The 20,834-nt window shown below is 42.0% G+C and overlaps 1 protein-coding gene across 14 annotated transcripts in view; it reads left to right on the top strand.

Moving 5' to 3' along the window:
* The window catches only part of UNC5D (unc-5 netrin receptor D), a 566,092-nt gene that overhangs the window by 352,478 nt on the left and 192,780 nt on the right, over nucleotides 1–20,834 (top strand). For all 14 annotated transcript variants that reach the window (XM_023252623.2, XM_023252628.2, XM_023252624.2 and 11 more), the window contains exon 4: nucleotides 4,124–4,227. In XM_023252623.2, coding sequence (XP_023108391.1) covers nucleotides 4,124–4,227 — 104 coding nt within the window. The remainder of the gene's footprint in view (nucleotides 1–4,123; nucleotides 4,228–20,834) is intronic.

Here is a 20,834-nt window from a genome sequence, read left to right as displayed (position 1 = left end):
TAAAATTCAAAATTTTTAACTATGACATATTTAGGATCTTTTTTTTTTCTTTCTAATACTATTTTGCCTTGTATCCAGTGAGCTCTTTTGCAAACTCAAGTCCTTTTTCACCTCAGAGAAGAATTATTATCATTCTTAAATAGGTTATCATTTATTTTCTTTCAGCTTGTTTCTTTCTAAAATTCCTATTCTATTTAATACTACATTTCTCTATCTCAACATTATCTTTTGTTATTTATTTTGTTCTTTTGCTGGAAAATTTATTATCATTTTATAATTTTCCTCTTAGCACATGCATGCAACATATATTTGTTAAGGACATGCTCTGTGTCGGGTGTTCAGTAGCCCTGAGAGTATGAGGGCAACCATCTCAGATATAAAGCCCCCCCTTTATAGAAATGAGGAAAACAGTGAGGAGTAAGAAATTTTAAGAGCCCTACTAGAGGCAGCCTCATAAACTGGGTTTTGTTGGTTATATAGCTGTTGTCTCTTGCCTCTAAGACCACTGGCATATAGTTTGTAAAGCTGGAGCAGGTACCTCTTTGCCAGATCCTGGCTCCCTGTAAGGCTCCGCCAGTAGGGGGCAGGGGAGGAGACTAAACAGGGAAGAGGGAGGAAGTCTACTTGTTAATTTTCTGTCCCTGTCAGCATCCCCCTAGTAGAGTTTCTTCATCCTGGAAGTGGCAGTTGCTTCTTGTTTCCAGCTTATTATTTTGTTTCAAGTACTAACAGAACCAGCTTTGTTAGGACCCACAGAGGTTCCAGCACCAGATTGATGGACAGTCTTTCTTCAGAGGTCTTGGTCTTGATTTCTTAAATCCCTCTTCCACGTTCCTGAGGTGCCAGCACCCAAGCCCAGTGCTTCACATCTCTGTAACCCCAACCTCGTCTTTGGGCCTCCTCCAACCCCTCTGCTTTTTTCCTTTTCCTGCCTGGATCCTGACTGGATCCTCACTAGTTTAGTTTTCTGCAATATTCAGGATGCTGTTTACGGTCTCCATGGTATGTATATTTCTAATTCAGCACTTATGTTGTTTTTTTCTTCCCCCTGCATAGTGGCAGTTTTCTTGATCTCAGATGTTATCCTATTTATAACTCCCTACTCTAGATTCTCAGTTGCTATTTCGTTTTGACTTTAAAAAGCTCAAATTAGAAGTTCTATAAAAATATCTCTTGTTTCTTGTCTTAGAGGAAGCCATTGAATCTCATTTCTATGGTTTGCCTCCTTTATTTGTAGAATTCTTTTTATATGGCTGGGGATATTTTCTCTACTACTGGAAGTTGCATGGGTTCCTATCTAAATCTTTCAAGCCTCAGAACTAACATAGGTGATCAAAGTATGTAACTTTGCCAATTAAGAAACTAATCAGGTTAGATGACCTGTGGTGGGAATCAGAGGTAGAGCTGGAAGCATGTACCTCTGTGTCTAAGGGTTTATTTCCATGATTTTTAGTATATTTCATAGCCAGCTGGAATTTGGTCTGTTTTCTCTCCTTAGGAGTCAGAAATACCAAAGTTCTACCATTAGCCTCAGGTATGGGGCAGGACTCGGTGATGCTTGTGTTTCTTACTTGGTGTGGTATCTGGTGTGTGGCTGGATGCTCATTATGAGCTGGATCCTGATACATGACATCATACTTTTCCCCTGACCCCCTACTCCATCGCTGATTTGCCTTTCATCTTTGTCTCTCCTTACTGAGGAGTATTAATATGCTTCTGGCCGGAACCCTGCCAGTGATGCCCAATGTCACTTGGGGAGAAGCAAGAGGTTGGGTAGGTCCCTCCTGTAGTTTGATCCTGGCTGGATGAGACCCACTAGGTGTCTCTTCTTTATAGACATTACCCTTTCCTACATCCCAGTGGGAATGCAGGGCTTCCTTTTTTAGCTGCATGTTTTCCTATTTTATGGAGCTGTTGGGAATGGGGAAGTATATTGGATGTTTTCATCCCAACTTTCCTTTCACCTGCCAGTGTATTAGAGTAGTGGAGTGAGGAGCTAACCATAAACTATGCATTTGGTTACCATTTCCATTTCTCCTGAGCAAAGAAAGGAAATAGAGCTGGAAGACAAAACAAAGTCCCACTCTCTGTTTTCTGTGCTTCTTCTGGTTGAATACAGATTATGTGGTGTTGTCAAAGCAGCAACCATTATTCAGCAGCACCAAGGGAGGCTTCATTTGGAAAACAAAGCAATCAAGAAAAACAAAATGGCAAACAAACCAAACAAAAATAGCCACAAAAACTCAACCCTTTCCTTTAGCAAACTGAGTGTTCACAAAACTCCTGTTGAAGTCATGCTCACACTCTGTGCTACACTGGTTTCAGTCCAGCCCTGATGAGTGAATGAATCAGGAGGAGGAAGGATTTTTGACTCACAGCTCCCCTGGGGGAAAGCAAAGGAAACTTTGTAGTCAAATGGTGCAGGAAACTGGAGATTTTTCACTCTAGGGTTTATTCACAGTTCTTCCCTCATGGTTTTATCAGCAGTCAGGTGACCCTTATCACACTTGCAGTCAGAAATTCTGAATCAGACTCTTAAATACAGTAAACAAATTGAGGGTGAATTAAAAAAAAATAAAGAAAAATAATAAAAAAAAAGAAATTCTGAATCATAAGTGCTATGGCAGTTTATGGATCTGGAATAGAAGGAATCTGGCTTCATGATTTGGGGGGCAGGAGAGAAATGAGAAGAAGGATGTGCCCCCTGCCTGCAATGCAAGTCCTTTTAAGATCTGTTGCCTCCTATATACTCATGAAGATCCCTGAATATATAGCACTACTGACAAAAGGCGTCAGTTGCCTCTGGGAGGGAAAACATTAAGACTAGAATTGGGAAGAAAGTGAATACATGGATGGTTCTGCTTGTTATTCATCCAGTGTTTCTGACTTGCTAAAAGCAAGTTTAATGTATTTATACAATTTGTAAAGATGTAACTGATTCTGGAGCTCTGCTCTTTACAGGGAACATATTTCATGTTAGTGTAAGCACTAAAGAAAATTAAATCAATAAATCCACAGCCTGTAATTTGAGATACTCAATTGAAGAAAAATACATTGTCTGGGAGGGAGGGGGTACCGTTCACATCGAGAAAGACTTGTAAAAGCCGCCTTTGTTTTACTAGTGCAGGATTTCAGGTGATGGCAAGAGTTAAGCCTGTGCTGTAAAATCATCAGTGCTTTGTGACACCTCGCAACAAGCGGAGGCCCGCTCACACTTTGGTTCTTGAAGCAAGCGCTCAACTGGAAAGCCACTCAAGCCATGCTTTCTCTCTGAACTCTCTGGGTCCTTCTCCCTAAGAAAGTTTTTGCTGGCTATAGCAGGCAGAGACCGGATGTCAGGAAGCTCTGTGCATTTTTTCCCCCTCGCTGGCATTGATGTTCTCCATGACCACTGGCAAGCCAGTTAACCTCCCCGGGCATCACCCTTCCATGTGTAAAAGGTTACTAGTGCAGCTTGTTTGCAAAGTGCCTCGAGCCTTCCATGAAGGGCACTACACAGATACGCAGCATTGCTGTTTGACTGGAGGGTGTTGTATTTTTTAATTATATGTTTGGTTGGATGGGTTATAGATTTCGTGGTGATTGGATGTTGCCCCATTCTCCCTGGTTACACATAAAGACTAATAGGTAATCTCACTCTATTACCATCTTCTAGATCCCCCTAGAGGGTTAAGGAAAAGGCAGAGGTTATAGATTAATAATGCATTCTTTAGTTAATAAAAAAAAAAATCATGTGCATCTCAACTGCACAATTATGGCTGTGGATGGCAACTTATTAGGTCAAGTGTGTCATCAGATGCTAAGCAGATTATGTTGGCAAAGACTCAGGAAATGAGTTGTTTTTTGTTTGTTTTCTCTCTGCGCCCCCAGTAAACCTTTCCTCCTTCACGGAAGCATGGAGCATAGGAAGTTCTGTTATGGTTTATTTCAAATATTTGGGAAAACGATTTTCTTATGTCTGGAACTCCTAAAAACAGTGACTCTTCTGTGTCGACCCAGTTTGCGACATTAAGCTCACTATTTTATTGTATTTGGACCACATGTGAAGAATATTGGCCCTAGAGCAAATTGTCCTATACCTCACACTTTTGTTGTTGTTGTTGTTCGTTTGTTTGTTTTGCAGATTTAAGGAAAAACTTCGAACAAGATCCACAGGGAAGGGAGGTGCCCATTGAAGGCATGATAGTGCTGCATTGCCGGCCACCCGAGGGAGTCCCTGCTGCTGAGGTAAGACACCAGCCCTGGTCCCAGGAGGGAGAGCAGAGTCCTATGTGGTCATAAGTGAAGTGAAAGAGTCTGTGTCTGGCATTCTTGCTCTCTGGACCCAGTTGCTAAAGGTGAAGATACTGCGAAGGAAGTACGTTGGAAGAGGAGGTTGTCTCTTGCCTACTTTGTTGTTGACACAAAGCTCTTGCGAGGTAGCCTGAGTAGGATTTTGGTCTGTGTTCTTGATTTTGGTGACCTCAGATCTCACAGGTGGCATCCTCTGTGTCCTCAGTCAGTCACCTGGGACACTCTGACGTGCACCTTGGGTCATGGCTCAACCTGTCACGTGAAAAAGTGCCCAGGGAAGGACATGACCCTGGTGCCACAAGTTTCACTAATGTTTGTACTCGTCTCTGTTTACTTACGGAACAAACATCCACTGAGCGTTTATTATGCTGTAGGCACTGTGCTGGGCATGGGGAATATAAAAAGTGATGAAGCCACAGGTCTCCTTCACGGTAGGAGTCTAGAATCCAGAGTCACTCTTGGTTTTTGTCCTTGCATGTTTTCTAGGACTTCTCCTATACTATTAGAATCTAATTGTCAATGATGACACATTGTGGTCATGGCAAAGGCTTCCTAAACCTTTCAGGCCCTCTTAAAAGATGTTCTCATAGATGAGTAATACAGTCATGAAGGTAATACTAAGGGTGAAGTGGGGAGGTACAAGGAAGGCTTAATAGAATGATAAGTTTATAAATGAAGGCCCGAGTTGAGCAGTAGATAGTTCAGTCGTGGATCTTCTGTGGGAAGCTAGGAAAATGTCTTTAGAGCTGTGGTTTGTTTATTCACTGAGAGGTAGAGATTTAACAAAAAAGAAGAAGAAGCCTTTACCTCACATTTTTGCTAAAATTGCTGTGGGATTTTGTAATTGGAAGGACAAAGGAATCGAGAAAATAAAAGAGAGCGGAAAAACACACACACTTGCATGTTTAGACAGAAAGCATGCTGGGTGGGCACTATTGAAAGCTCAAGTGGTTCACAGAAATGAAGCAAACGGACTTGAAAATTAAAGTGAACATTCCATGCATGATAGGAAATGATTAGAAAGGAAAATGCTTATTTTTAGATTGTTATTTAATGTGAAACAGGAAGGTTTTTGGTCCTTCTCTTGCTACCTTTCCGTTTCTTGCAGAGTGTGCTGTAGTTTCCAGAGCAGGGTGAGAGGCCGCAGGGCGTTCAGTGCACAGGGGAACGCATCACTCTCATTCAGGACACCCTACTGCTCCCAGGAGTCTAGCGTGGGCGTCATCAGTTTGTTGTAAGCACCACCTACCTCTCAAAATCCTGATTTACAAATGTCCATGTGGGGGGCTCCTGGGTGGCTCAGTCAGTTAAGTCAGTCAACTCGGGTCATGATCTCAAGGTTTGCAAGTTTGAGCCCCATGTCAGTCTCTGTGCTAACAGCTGGGAGCCTGGAGCCTGCTTGGATTCTCTCTGCACCTCCGCTGCTCTCACCCTCCCCTTCCTCTCAAAAATAAATAAACCTTAAAAACAAACAAACAGCCAACCAACCAACCAAACAAAAAAAACCAAATGTCTGTGTGGACAGGAAATCTTGGGGGCAGGGGGGGAGGGGTGATCCCTGTTCAACTCCCTACACCTTCCTATTCTCCCTTTGACAACAAATGACACTTTATTTTAATCATGTTTATGTTATTAGGAATATACCTCAGAGCCAGGCTGGCTGATATTAAATGAGGGCCATCCCAAGGAGTAGCCAGGGCTACAGGATGGTTGAAAACAGACATTCTGAGCTGAGAATGAGGGAGAGCTGTGTTTTCTACATTTTGTGTTATAGGATGGATCTGGAGAGTGTTTTGGCTACATTGTGGGTTAATGGGCTATTATGGAGCCCTGACAAGCATTTATAGCATCATCTTAATGCAAGAAAGCATCTCAAATCCAAACACCAGGGTTTCCTTGGAATTTATGTGTTGGTTACTACCTATATCTGCACACCAGTATTTACAGCTCTCTTAGTGTGTGCAATAGCTTACATGGTTGTTATTACCATCGACATCTGTGTTTTTGCTGATGGGCGGGCAGAATGACAGAAGAAATCAAAAAGGGTAGAGAAGGAAAGGGAAAATGTACATACCCTTCCCCGGTCAGGGTCTCCCATGATGAAGATGTCTGCAGTGCCCATCATGTGGTCTCCAGGCCTGCAAGAGTGCACCACTGTGCTTTCTGACTTCACAGTCAAGTGAGGATCCTGTAGTTAGCTAACGACTCTCCAGGGTGGCAGTGATAGGAACTGTGTTTGGAAATTAATCAGTGATGTAATTGTCACTGTGAGGCACCTTCCATTATCTTCTTTGCATGGGAATGTTCCTCCCTCTCCACCACGTGGTTCCCTTGCTGCCCACCTCCTGTGGGGCCATGGGGTCATCACTGGAAGGGGTTGTGGCTAGCAGGGCCACTGGTATCTCAGTGGATTTTGCCCTGCAGTGGCCTAGGAGGTCTCTTCCTTGACACATCGAGAGGCATCTTGGGGGCAGGTCCAAGTTGTGTTTTCCTAAGACATGTACAATTGTCTTCTCTCTGTAAGGTAGAACTTCCCTGGCAACTAATTCATCTGTTGACCACAGAAGGTGGTTTGTGTAAGCTCAGGAAGAGCTACCCTTTATAGAATGTCCCCATGTGCCAGGTACTGTGTTAAGTGCCTTCACTGTTGTTTCTCTTGTTTTTATGTTTATTTATTTATTTTTGAGAGAGAAAGAGAGGCAGAGAGAGACGGAGACCGAGAATCCAAGCAGGCTCCACACTGTCAGCGAGGAGCCCGACATGGAGCTCGAACTCCTGAACTGTGAGGTCATGACCTTAGCTGAAATCGAGAGTTGGACGCTTAATAGACTGAGCCACCCAGGACTCCCTTCGCTATGTCATTTCACTTGATTTGCAAGTGAGATGGTAGAACGTTAGAGGTATTTTCATGTCCATCTTATAGGAACTTGTCCAAGCTCTTGGATCACTAGAAAGTTATTCTAACCTTAAAGCTCAGATCATTTTTTCTTCTCTAATATTTTTTTTGTTTTTAATGAGACTCTGGGTTCATTTAGTTTTCCTCAAGCTTTTTGAAGCTTGAGAGCCCAGAGGCCAGTGGTAACATATCTGTTTGCTATGCTCTGGACCTTCCACCATTAGAAATAGAGATTAAAATTTCTTCTAGCTAATATGCCAATCCTAAACCTTCTGTAAATTCTTTGTTCTTTTGTTTCAAATAAGTAATCTGCTGGCAAAACGACAAATAGAGCAGTGATAAAAATAGAGGTGTTGGGAGCTCAGGAGGACGAGGAGCCTGGAGTGGGGCATGTCTAGAACCTCTGTGCTCCCAAGGGCCAGGAGCCTGGGTTTGATGCTGTCCTAGGTGATAGGAAGGTACAGGATTTCCAGAGTTACAAGAAGGAGGCCATGGAGAAGAAAAGGAGACATATGAAAGGGGAGACAAGAGACCCCAGGGTGATCTCTACCCTTACTACAATTTTTCCTACATCTGGCTGTAGCCATGACAGAGCTCATTGTCATGAAGGGTCAAACACTGACTAGCACTTCCCAATGCTGTGACTGATAGCAATTTACTAGCCACCCTGAACCTCCGATTCCTCATCTGGAAATAGGAACGATATTTTCCTTGTAGGATTGCTGGGAGACAAAGAAGGGGGGGGGGGGTGAGGAAACAACATTCAAAACAGTATTTAGTATCAAATAGTAGAGATTATTGTGGTTTATCTTCTTCCTTTTTAGCCTAGTCTTTCATAAAGCTTCACAAACCTTTAATTCTCAGCAAAGATGGAGGGCAGCCTGGTGGTCGGAGAACCAGATTAAAACAGAGACTCTTGTGATATCTGATGCATTTTCAATCCTATGAAAAAACAGTGTGCTTCTCAGACCATCTCTCCTCACCCCAGACTTTACGTGAACTCTGCCTCTCCAGCCTGGGCCCCCTGTTCTTCCTTCACAAGCTCATCCAAGGACAAAGACCCTTATCAAAAGCGCTCTGCTTCCCTCTCTTTTAATCTGTCACAGGGAAGAAATAAATGGTTATTGACAGAAGCTGGTGAGTATCTGTGTTTCTGTACCTTGCTTACCCCATTGAAGAGTCTTATGAATGGTAGTCGCAGGAGTAGTAAATACACTTTCTCAAAAGTAGCATATGAATTTGAAGATTCTTACCAGACTCGTTTGCATGCTGGTTTGGATGAAATAACAGGTCACACACTCTTTCCAAAATACCTACGGTTTGAACAGATGATAATTGAACCTTTCCTAAACTCCACGAGCTCCTATTGCTGGATGTATTAGAGCATTTTGTCACTGCAGTTACTGTTAACCTTAGCCTTGGGACAGTTCTAACTAAAGATAGCAACTTTAGTGTTTGACACTTGTTGTTTAGCTAAAACCAATTGGCTCTTTTCAAAACAATTCGTTATCCCACACTGCACTTTTTTATACTCCCCAATTAAATGGAAAATCTATCTTTCATAAAAGTTAGAAATTATGTCCAATGAAAATCCGACATTTTAATGGTTTTCCACAGATTAAAATTGTAGAGTTCTCAATAAACCCTGATTTACTGATGTTGGCCATAAAATGGTTATTGCTGTTAATAAAGCCTGTAAATCTTAACAGGTTATATTTGCCTTGGACAATAAAACTTGCCATAAAGGCTTAGTGTCTAAGGCTAATTCTGCTCACATCAAGGTAAACAGCCTACTCAAAATAATTCAATGTCTTTGAGAATTAAGGCCCCAAAGCTAAGCGACTGACAGATTCCAGCCTTGAGCCATTGCCTGCCAGGCACTGTTCTTGTTTTAATCTCACCGAGGAGTCATGACCTGCTGGAATTAGAAAATTTAAGAAGGTCAGAGGCCTTAGTCAATGCACTGTGGGTAAGGAGAAGGTTCCCTTCTTTCTGCGGGACACCAAATCAGTTCTGTCATTGACTGATCACTTGGTTGGAATGCTTGTATAGCAAGGGGAGGTTCCAAGAGTGGAGTGAAGGGATGTATTTTCTGTTTCATAAAGTGTGTCATGCAAGTATTAGAAGCCATATTATTGTTAGGGTTGTTGTGAGGGGGGCGGGGAATAAAGACAAGAGTTTGGGGGAAAGGGTTGCTTTCCAGATGCCCAGGTGGAAATCAAGTTTTTTGAGAAGCTTTAATTTTGGTACACTTAGTGGACCATTTGACATGCTTTCTAATGTTTGTGGAATTGTGTGTGTGTGTGTGTGTGTGTCTGTCTCCCTTTTCTAAGGTAAAAGCCAAAAAAAAAAAAAAAAAAAAAAGATTGTTTAGTCTTTGTGATTAAGCCCTATTAGCCTGGTGTTCTTACATAGATTGGGTGGAGAAGTGAGCAGTGTCACGATTTTTGAACTGACAGGGTATTGACAAGTGACTGTCCCTTTCCCTATGGTGTGGTTGAACATTGTCCCTGGCTGCTTGCCAGCCTGGCCTGGCTCTTTGATATTCCTGGAGGTTTTGGGTACTACTAATATTTTTTAATAAAGTCCTTTCCTGCATGAACAAGCCAGAGCAGGGTTTATTATTTGCATTCAAGAATCCCCACATGCATCCACCATGTCTTACTACTTTAAGAATGCCTTTGAACAATACCTCAAAGTGGCCTTTGGAACAAAGCAAGTCACTATGAACTGACATTATGGAATGTTGATATGTTTTTTCTTTGCCTGTAGAATAAGGAGGAGCACTAGAAAACCCTAAGGCCCCTTTCATATCTCTAATTATCGCTGATGTATAAACAGTAGAATCCGCCTGCTATCTATGGCTTGTTTTAATAATTCTGCCCAGACTGGTGCCAGACAGTTTTTTAAGTCAGAAGCCCTTTGCCCCTTATCCCCAGTGAGGGTATTCTTAATGAAAGGTTCATTTGTTTCGAATGTGTTCATTGGCATAAAACCCAGGAGAGAATCTTATGACATTGAACTGTTTAATACAAGAATCACTAGACTATTGTGTTTAACCTCAATCAAACAGACTATGAAATGAGAACTTTATTTTAAAAATAAGACTCTTAATAATTCACAAGAGAAATGTTAAGTGAGGTGCCCAAGTTCTGAAGCAGTGGACCTCAGGTATAAATAATTGATCTAATTTGGTGCAGCCAAAGCGGAGAGAATGTCTAATAGTCCAGATAAACTTTGCTTTGAGGAGACTGACAATGAGGACCTTTGCAGAAAGCCACATTTGATTAGAATGTATAATATTGTAATAGAAACCTAATGGACTCTTAAGAAAAGAGAATGTTGAATTGGTTAAATACTAGTAATTAAGTGCCAGTAAATTACTTCTCTAAAAACATTTCTAACAAAAAAAAAAAAAAAAAAAAGAATTGCTATCGTAGGAGAGATGGGAAAATGAAGTTAATGTAAGTTATTTAAAAAGTGAGTTTCAGCCCAAATACCCTCATCATTAATACTGGTCCTTAAGTAAATCTTATCAATGTACTGACTTTCACCTTATCCTTATCTGGGAAGCTCTCTTTCCTTACTGAGGATGAAGATGATAGAAGATATCTGAAGCTTCTGATTTATATTTATTTTCTTTTCTCTTCTTGTTTCTATTCCTTGGTGGGTAGAACGTGGAAGTTAGAATTACATTGCTCAAAGCCAAGGACAGGGACCCAAGATGAGATTACAAAAGTTGCTCAGCTGCTTTTTTTTTTTCCCCCTCTTCGTCTCCCATGTTATCTCTACACATTCAGTGTTTTTCATTCCAAGCACTAGTCTCTGTTATTTCCAGTCCTATCTCTGTGTCTCCCCGATTTCCCCTTGCCTGGAATGCTGTTGACCTCCAACATCTACCTGTGGCATGCACCATCTGGGAGGATCCGTTTTCACCCAGCCCGTTTCCCCACTTCTCCCTTGGCCACCCCAGCTGACCCTGGTCTCTCTTTCTTAGAGACCCCTAATCTAATTGGTGTGGACTGCTCAGGGAAGGATGGCATTTTCTCCCTCCCCTGAAGACTTTCGTAGCACATTGCTTGGAATGTTTTGTTTTGTTCTTCTCCCATCTTCTTCTTGTGTTTAACTTTTCATGATTGTATGTCCTATTTCCTCAAGGTAATTCCCCTCATGATAGCAAATGCAAATTACACTTTTCAGGGGCGCCTGGGTGGCGCAGTCGGTTAAGCGTCCGACTTCAGCCAGGTCACGATCTCGCGGTCCGTGAGTTCGAGCCCCGCGTCAGGCTCTGGGCTGATGGCTCAGAGCCTGGAGCCTGTTTCTGATTCTGTGTCTCCCTCTCTCTCTGCCCCTCCCCCATTCATGCTCTGTCTCTCTCTGTCCCAAAAATAAATAAACGTTGAAAAAAAAATTAAAAAAAAAATTACACTTTTCAGTGTTCTTTCCCACCCCCCTTAGCAGATAACACAAATGTACCTGGGGATGTAGTAGGTACCTGGCAAGCATTTCTGACTTAATGGATGAATATTCACACAACTGCTGTGTGGTACAGATAGTAATAAACTCTTAAATTTATCACTTTGAATTTTACATAGATTTTCATGTGTATTGACTCATTGGATTCTTAAAGCTACAATTTGTAGGTAGGCAAATAAAGCAGTATCTCTGTTGTTTATTTACTATTGAACTGTAGTTGGCCTACAATATTCTGTTGGTTTCAGGTATACAACATAGTGATTCAACATTTATATACATTAGGAAGTGATTGCTACCGTAAATCTAGCTGCCATCTGTCACCATACAAAGGTGTTATGTATTATTGACTATATTCCCTATGCTGTACATTGTGTCCTGTGCCTTATTTATTTTATAACTGGAAGTTTGTATCTTTTAATCCCCTTCCTTTATTATGCCTTTCCCCCCCGCCAACCCATCCCACCTGGCAAACACCAGACTATTCCCTGTATCTGTGAGTCTGTTTCTGTTTTGTTTGTTCATTTGGTTTTTTGTTTGTTCGTTTTAGATTCCACACCTAAGTGAAATCATAACAGTAATAGTCCTTCTCTATCTGACTTATCTGGCTTAGCATAATACCTTCTGGGTCCATCTATGTTATCACAGATAGCAAGGTTTCATTTAATGGCTGAGTAATATTCCATTGGATATATATACCACATCTTCTCTATCCATTTATCTACTGGTGGACCTTAGGTTGCCACCTTATCTTGGCTACTGTGAATGCTGCCGTGAACACAGAAATACATATATCTTTTCAAATAAGGGTGGTTTTTCTTTTTTTTTTTTTTTCATTTTCTTTGGATAAATACCCACAAGTAGAATTACTGGATGATATGGTAGTTCTGTTTTCCTGAGAATTTTCCGAGAAGCCTCCATACTGTTTTTCCTAGCCATTGTACCATTTTTCCTTCCTACCAACAGTAGTGAATGTTGTCTTTTCTCTACACCGTTGCCAATACTTGTTATTTCTTGTCTTTCTAAATAATACCCTTTCTAAGAGGGATGAGGTGATACCTCATTGTGGTTTTGATTTGCATTGATTAGTGGTGTGAAGCATCTTTTCATGCGCCTGTTGGCCATCTTTGTCTCCTTTGGAGAAAGGTCTTACGCAGGTCCTCTTGTCAATATTTTTAATTGGGTTGCTGTTTTTGGTTTTATTTTTCTTTGTTTGATGTTGAATTGTGTGAGTTCTTTATATATTTTGGATGTTAACCCCTTATCAGCTATATTGTTTGTAAACATGTTCTCTCATTCAGTAGGTTGTCTTTTCATTTCGCTCACAGTTTGCTTTGTAGTGCAAAAGCTTTTTGGTTTGATGTAGTTCCATTTGTTTATTTTTGTCTTTTATTGCTATTGCTTGAGGAGACAGATCCAAAAAAATATTGCTTCAACTGATGTTCAAGAGCTTGCTGCCTAGGTTTTATTCTAGGAGTTTTATGGCTTTTGGTCTTTAATCCATTTTGAGTTGATATTTGTGTATGATATAGGACAGTAGTCCAGTTCCATTCTTTTGCATGTAGTTGTCTAGTTTTCTCAACATCATTTATTGAAGAGACTGTTTTTTTCCTATTGTATATCTTTCCTCTTTTGATGAATATTGACAATGTAAGTTTGGGTTCATTTTTGGACTCTATTCCATTGATCTGTGTGTCTGTTTTTGTGCTAGTTTTGATTGCTATAGTTTTGTAGTATAGTTTGAAGTCTGGAAGTGTGATGCCTCCAGCTTCATTTTTCTTTCTCAAGATTGTTTTGGCTGTTTGAGGTCTTTTGGGGTTCCATACAAGTTGTAGGATTATATATTCTAGCCCTGTGAAAAATGCCATCGGTATTTTGAGAGGGATTGCAGTGAATCTGTAGATTGCTTTGAGTAGTATGGACATCTTAACATTATTAATTCTTCCAATCCATGATCATCATATATTTTCCATTTATTTGTGTCATCTTTGGTTTCTTATATCAGTGTCATAGTTATCAGAGTATGGGTCTTTCCCCTCCTTGGTTAAGTTTACTTCTAGCCATTATACTTTTTTTTTTTTAATTCCATGGAAAATGGGACTATTTTCTTAATTTGTCTTTCTGAGAGTTCATAGTGCAATAACTCTATTTGTAGAGTCCTTTATTCCATATGTAAATGAATACAGAAACTACAAGATAGCTAACACTCATTGCATATGCACTCTGTGCCAGGCACTGTTCAGTGAATCCTCCAGACAGATCTCTGAGGTAGATGGTAATCACCTGTCAGTTTTGTAAATAAGGCGACTGAGGCACAGCCAGGTGAAGCACATGTATACTTGAGGGCACATTTACTGAATGATTGAGCCAATGATTGAACCCAGATAACCTGGCCTCGGAGCCTATTCTCTTGAAATTCACCCGATGAAGCTTCTTTATGTGTCAAACATTGCATGCTGAGTACCAACGGAGTGACATACATGCCTGTCATTAACTAGTCCACCATCTTGTTTCATGCATATACAGCTGTAAGTATTAAAGTAAGATAATGGCATTTATAAACATACAGGACTGTGTGTGCACACATGCAAACCTACTGTATGTCCTCCATTTTATCACTCATGTCTCTGAGTACAGGTCTGGCTTTATTGCTCCCCATTTGCAGTTAAACCCCATCACTTGATGGCATTGGCATCTGCATTGTGTTCAAGTTCAGAGATGGTTTTGCAGAGCAGCTCAGTGCCAGTGACAACTTGGGAGGGGACTTTGATGGGATACAGAAAGACTGCTGACGGAATATCTCTTTAACCTGCTCTCCATTTTTTTTCCCCGATAGGAAATGACATCCTTTATCCTTTCAAAAAAATAAAATAAAATCTGCATATTGTGTTTAAGGTTTCTCAAATTGAGAGAGGAAGCAAATGGATCACGAGGGAAAGCAGTTTGGAGAAAAAAAACAGAAGGCTAGCAGTCAATCAATCAGTAGTAAAAAATTTAAAGAAAAACACATAAGGCAAGGAAATGTATGATTTCTAAATTAACCTAATGAAGGCATAGAGCTATTTCTCTGTCCTGTGCCTTTTTTTTCACAGTTTAGCAGCAATAAACAGTCTTTATATCTTGAATTATGCAGAAGCAAAAGCAGTCTGGGAGGCCTCCACATAAAGAGCTGCAGTTCTGTAATTCAGCAGTAATGCTCCATGGGCATGAATCAAGAACTCCATCCCGATCCTGCTGAGACAGCATGGATTTTAATGTTTCTGTGAAGCACACCACACACCCTCCTGATTCACTTAGTAAATGCTTTTGTTTTGTAAGCAGACCTTATTAAAACAGAAACGACCGACCACTACCATAACAGCTTGTACTGGTCATCTTTTGCAGTGATACCCAAATCCTAACTGCTGTCCGTACAGTCTGTTGGGGAGGAAAATGCCACCTTCTGGAATGCCTTTTGTTTGTAGTTAACTGTGGGTGACTAGAAGGTGCATCAGCACCATGGGCAGTTCTTCGCGTAACTGCTAGTGAAATAGAGCATGCCCATTTCGGCTTCGTGGGGTAAAGACCTGCAGACTAAGCACCTGCCTGCAGGTACTATTGAGATCCACCAGCTGATATTATTGCAGTTTAGCTTCAGTTCCAGACTCTGTGCCTGCTGAAAGAATCCTAGGTAGGCCTCTTTCATTGCACCACACAGCTCTCAAACTTCTCCACTTTGTAACATCGAAAGGAGCTGTGATCTCTCCCCTGGAGCCACCTTAGATTCAGTGCAGTAACTGCTAGTGAAAGTGTGACTTATTGAAACTCCCAGAACTTCCGTTTGTGTGAATCGCAGTGGCTTACACACCACAGATTACAGGCTTACCACCCTGGCTTAGCAGCTGCACGGCTCAAATCCACACAGAACTCAGATTCCCTTGGCTATATCAGTTAAGCTTCCAGAAAGGAAGGAAGGAAGAGAAAGAGAGAGAGAGAGAGAAAGAGAGAGAGAGAGAGAGAGGAAGGAAGGAAGGAAGGAAGGAAGGAAGGAAGGAAGGAAGGAAGGAAGGAAGGAAGGAAGGAAGGAAACTCCTCTGCCATGAATTCTGGTTTAAGTATAACGGAGTCTTTCTTGACTGTGCTTTAGTTACATTGGAACTGTTTTTTTAATTGTTGATTCGGTATTGACCTAGAGATCTGGCTGTCAGTCCTTGCAACAGAATCTCTATAGGTGTGTTTACTAATCGTGTGCAATATTCCTCACTCCTGCATGCACTGGCTCCTCCTAGTTACCAGTGATGGTTTAAACCTTGATTTCTGTGTGCAGGGAAGAGTCAGACTGATGATTCATGTGTTGGCTCCACATTTGGAGATCACCTTCAGGAGATCATTTGGAGATCATTTGGAGATCACCTTCAGGAAGCAGCTCTGGCATGCCACTTCAGGGAAACGAAAGAACAGATCTGTGTAATCACCCCCCATATTTGATAGACATCACTCTGGTGCATCAATTGTGTGTGAGGCTGGGTGGTTCGTTTAATCTTTCCTTTTGACATAGTCATCAATGCACTGCCTGAAATACTGCCTGAAAATCTGGTATGTTTAGAAGGAGTAAAGTATTATGTGATAATGGACATTGTATATTTCCCTGGAAAAATGTTGTCTCTTGATGGCCAGGGGACTCACATTCTCATTTTTATTTACTTTTATTTATCTGTTTATTTATTTTTTATGTTTATTTTGAGAGAGAGAGAGAGAGAGAGACAGCATACATGAGTGTGGGAGGGATAGAGAGAGAAGGAGAGAGAATACCAAGCAGGCTTCGCACTATCACCACGGAGCCTGACTCGAGGCTCTGTCTCAGGAACCAAGAGATTATGACCTGAGCCAAAATCAAGAATCAGATGCTTAACTGACTGAGCCACCCAGGCTCTCCAACATTCTCGTTCTTAATTAAATCATTCAAATAATAGGCAGCATGAATTGGTTCTCTGGAGAGATAACAGGAAAAAAGGATAACAAAGCTAACAGGAGAAGAAACCTCAAAGTAGAGATGGGAGTTGAGCCTCAAAGTAGAGATGGGATTGTGTTTATATGCCATTTTGCTCCATCTTGTGATTTTCCAAGATAATAGACTCCCCATTAATGGGCGTCGTTGTTGGTTATCATATATTGAGGACTACAAGCCAGGCTGTAGGCACTTACCATATGTCATCGATTTCAGTCTCTCAGATGAATTATCATTTCCCTTTTACAGGTGTGGAAACTGAGGCTTCGGTGAAATAAATTCCCCAAAGTCCCTTAGGAAGTGAGAGGACTAGTTCTCTTTGGTTTCAAAGCCCAAATCTTAAGATAAACCAACAGAGTCTCTTGTTATTTACCATATACCATGCACTTGGGAAGCAAGGAAATCGAGATTCCAGCAGAGATATATCTGATTCCGATGTCGAGTCCTTTCTGTACCATCACAGTACCCACCCACTGGTGCTGGGTCAGCTTCGTTGTATCGGATATCAGAGCATGACTTAAAGACGATTCATGGACGGTCTCTAGGGTGGTCTAATACAGCTTTAATCTGTTGTTACTTTAATAGATGGCATACAACAGTAAATGAGAGATGATCTTTATTCCTGACTAGCTCAAGCATCCAATAAATGGGATAAATATGTAAATAACTATCTAAGACAGTGTGCTACCTATAACACTAACAACAATAAAATAGGAGGTGTCTTTGAAGGACGAGGAAGAGAGCATTGCAGTGTAAAGTCCTACGCAAGTCTCAAGGCGCAAGATCAGTGTGGTCAAAAGCACACAGCTATGAAACAGCATGGCTGGCCAGGAAGTAGTTACTGTTGTTTTTAGAGAGCCTAAGGAACAAGTAGGAGAATCACTGGTGTGGAGACTGTACATGGTAGGCAGGGGTCAGATCCGCGGAAGCCTCGTCTGCCATCCTGAAAAACTGATTTTTTGCTCGTAAGTGGTAGGGAGCCACTGAAGGATTTGAATCGGAGAAGGGAGATAGCAGATTGATTTGTCTATTTCTTCAGTGTCCGTATTGTTTTTTAGTTCAAGGACCCGGTAATGAGACTGTAACAGGAAAGCCTAGAGGAGGTTTTACGTACATATATGTCTGTGTCATTGTTGGCACTTTTTAAAAGCCACTTACTTAGAAATAATTGTGAACTTGCAGAATAGTCTCGAGAATGAGAATAGGAAATCGACAGCAGAAGCCTGCTTTCCACGGCATACGTTGCCACGCGCCCTGACTGCTGTCACTGCCTCCATCGCCCCGGCAAGTGGCCGACCTGACTTTCCAAACCCTCTTGTTGTTTCTGCTGATGGGAGGAGGTGTCGGTGATGCAGACACTTGTGTGCCGCGGCCTCCAAGCACGATAGCCTCGACTCACTTCATTCTCGCAACACAGCTTTCCTAAAGGGTGCCCTCCCCTTCCCTGACTGAGAACAAAAGTAGCTGTGGAAGACAGGGGTCAAAGATCTTGATGTCAGTAGATGCCCCGGCACTAGCCCTTCACCTCTGTCTTCAGCCTGGGCTTCCCGAACTATGTGACAGAGCCTTTGAGGTGGCCTTTCCCTCCTCTGTGCTTCCTCCACATTTTCCTTCAAACGTGAGATCCTTCCATTTGCCAGTGACTTTGAGCCCATCAGAGGCATGTGCGAAAGTCGGGCTTTTCAAGCTGTACCACGTTGTTAGGGCATTTCACTAAAGCCTGGGTCCCTGGCTCCGGGGCAGACAAAGGACAGTGGAGTGTTGTCATTATTGTTTCTAGGAGGCAGGATCTTTTCATCCAGATAATGTGGATATCCTCTCAAAGGTTCTTTGGAACCACAGTCGTGGAAAGAGCTTTTGTTTTCTCTCAGATTACCTCTGCAACTCATCATGTGGAGTTTCTCCTCACATCCTACCCTTTCCCCATTGTCTCAATTACCCTTTGCATTTGATTTCACCCTGTACTCATTTGTTCAGTTGGGCGTATTCAGTCAAGTCTCCTCGTGCTATTATTATGGCTTGCCTTACCTCCTGCATTGAGAGTGCAGGGACCATTATTCCTTTGATTTGCCTGCTTTAAAGTCTAAAATCTGCCTCGCATTCACTTCTATACCTGCGCCTAATCATGCTCTTATTACTGGGTTTTCATCACTGAGTTTTCTGGTTTCTATTGACTTTCTGGCTCCCAGAAGCCGCGATAGATCCCCAAAGCAATTGAGGACAGCTTCTATCAGAGATCATTCCTTTCTCTTTTCTGATGCTGGTCACTCAGTACTTAACTCTGACTTGGACCCAGAGGAGCAGAGAACAGAGCAGCGTTCTGAGCCTAATCACTCTTCACACTTGGGGCCTCATACTCCTTTGCTGGGGGGCCACCTTGCTCTGTGCAGGATGTTTAGGGGCATTCTTGGCCTCTACCCATTAGAATCTAGCAGCACCTCCACCCTCACACCCCATTTTGTGACAACCAGAAGTGTCTCCAGACATTGCCAAATGTCGCTCTTGTTGAGAATCCCTGAGACACAGGCTCCTTGGTGTAGTTTACAATCTCCCCAAGATGCTATGTGCAGTGCCTAATACACTGGCTGTCATAGAGCAGCTACTCAATAATTTTTTGTTGGATTGAGCCCCACATCAACCGATAGCTGTTAACATATGCCTGCTGGCCTGTGATGACATTTAGGCAGTGGAAACCATGCCATATTCATCTCGTTATAGCCAGCCCCTCGCACAGAACCTGGCATGTAATAGGCACTCAGAAAATATATGTCAAGAGAATGCTTAAATGAGAGGAGTAGGCAGGAAGCTCTAGTGAAAATGATTGTTAGATTTTGCTGATTAATCAAGGAGTTACATGTATTGGGTGGGCATGAGCTGGACTGTGAAGGATGAAATGAATATGTACAAGAGACGGATGAACAGAAAATTGGTATGAGCAACACAGTGGTCAGGCAGGTATAAGTTCTGTTCCCTACAGAGTGGTCTCGGTCTTTACTCTGCCTCTACTCTTCCACATGAAAAAAAAAAAAAAGCCACATCACATAACTGTAGACTGCATCCAGGGTCTTAAACTGGTGGGTCAACAATACACCATGGATGAATCCCATTGGGCCACCACCATGCAGAGGAAGTCAGCTCAAAGCAAGAGCCTGCTGACAACCCCAAAAGGTGGACAGCGGGGAGAACAACATATTCCTGGAGTGGGTGCCTCAGTTTCCACTGGGGGGAGTGGGTTCCCTTCAAAACCCAGGATGTCCACACTCCCCCATAGCTCCACTTGCCATGACTGCAGAGGAGATGTGACATGTTGAAGGCAGGAGACCTGGGTCCCTCCCAGATCCCCCTTCTCAACCTCATAACTAGGAAAGTTAAAGTCCTTTGGAGTTTCTTTAAATGGAGCTGTTAGCCTTTCCTACTTGAAAGGCAAGGTTTTGGATAAAACAGTCTTTTGAAGGTCTCTTAATATCCAAGGGAGGCATCATTTACTATCAACATGTTACTAAAAACGTGTATCTTGGAATCTTAAGTAAGGCTGGTGTGGTTCAATCCAAGCCCCTCCTTTTAGTAGCTGCACGATCTTGGGCTAATTCTGTAACCTTTCTGAGTTTCAGGGCCCTCATATGCAAAATGGGATGATAATGCCTCATGAGGTTATGTGAAGATTGACTTAACCTAGTTAATACCTTTTTTTTTTTTAATGTTTATTTATTTTGAGAGAGAGAGGGAGGGAGGGAGAGGGAGCCTGAGAGCGGGAGGAGCAGAGAGAGGGAGAGGGAGAAAATCCCAAGCAGGCAACGCACTGTCAGCACAGAGCCCTATGCGGTGCTCAGTCTTACAAACCATGAGATCATGACGTGAGCTGAAACCAAGAGTCACAGGCTTAACCAACTGAGCCACCTACGAGCCCACACTTAGATAATCTCTTATAGCATTTACTTTGATTCTTAGCACATAGCACAGTAAATGGCTGTTGTTATTAGTTATTGGCTATCATTGGATTAGACAATGGAATCTATTAATGCTTTAATTTTCCTCTCTGTCCGTAGCATCCCACTAGCAAGTTTGAGCAACTGTCTGTGGCTCCGTGTTACTCTCCCACTGTGTGTAACATGTTGTGGACATGAGGTCATGTTGAGGTTTGCCTCCATTTTTCCCTCTTCCTAAAACCGTGTGGTTCAACTTCAT

The sequence above is a fragment of the Felis catus genome, chromosome B1 (genome assembly GCF_018350175.1).
Source record: "Felis catus isolate Fca126 chromosome B1, F.catus_Fca126_mat1.0, whole genome shotgun sequence".
Taxonomy (NCBI): domain Eukaryota; kingdom Metazoa; phylum Chordata; class Mammalia; order Carnivora; family Felidae; genus Felis; species Felis catus.
This window is presented reverse-complemented; position numbering and strand designations above follow the sequence as displayed.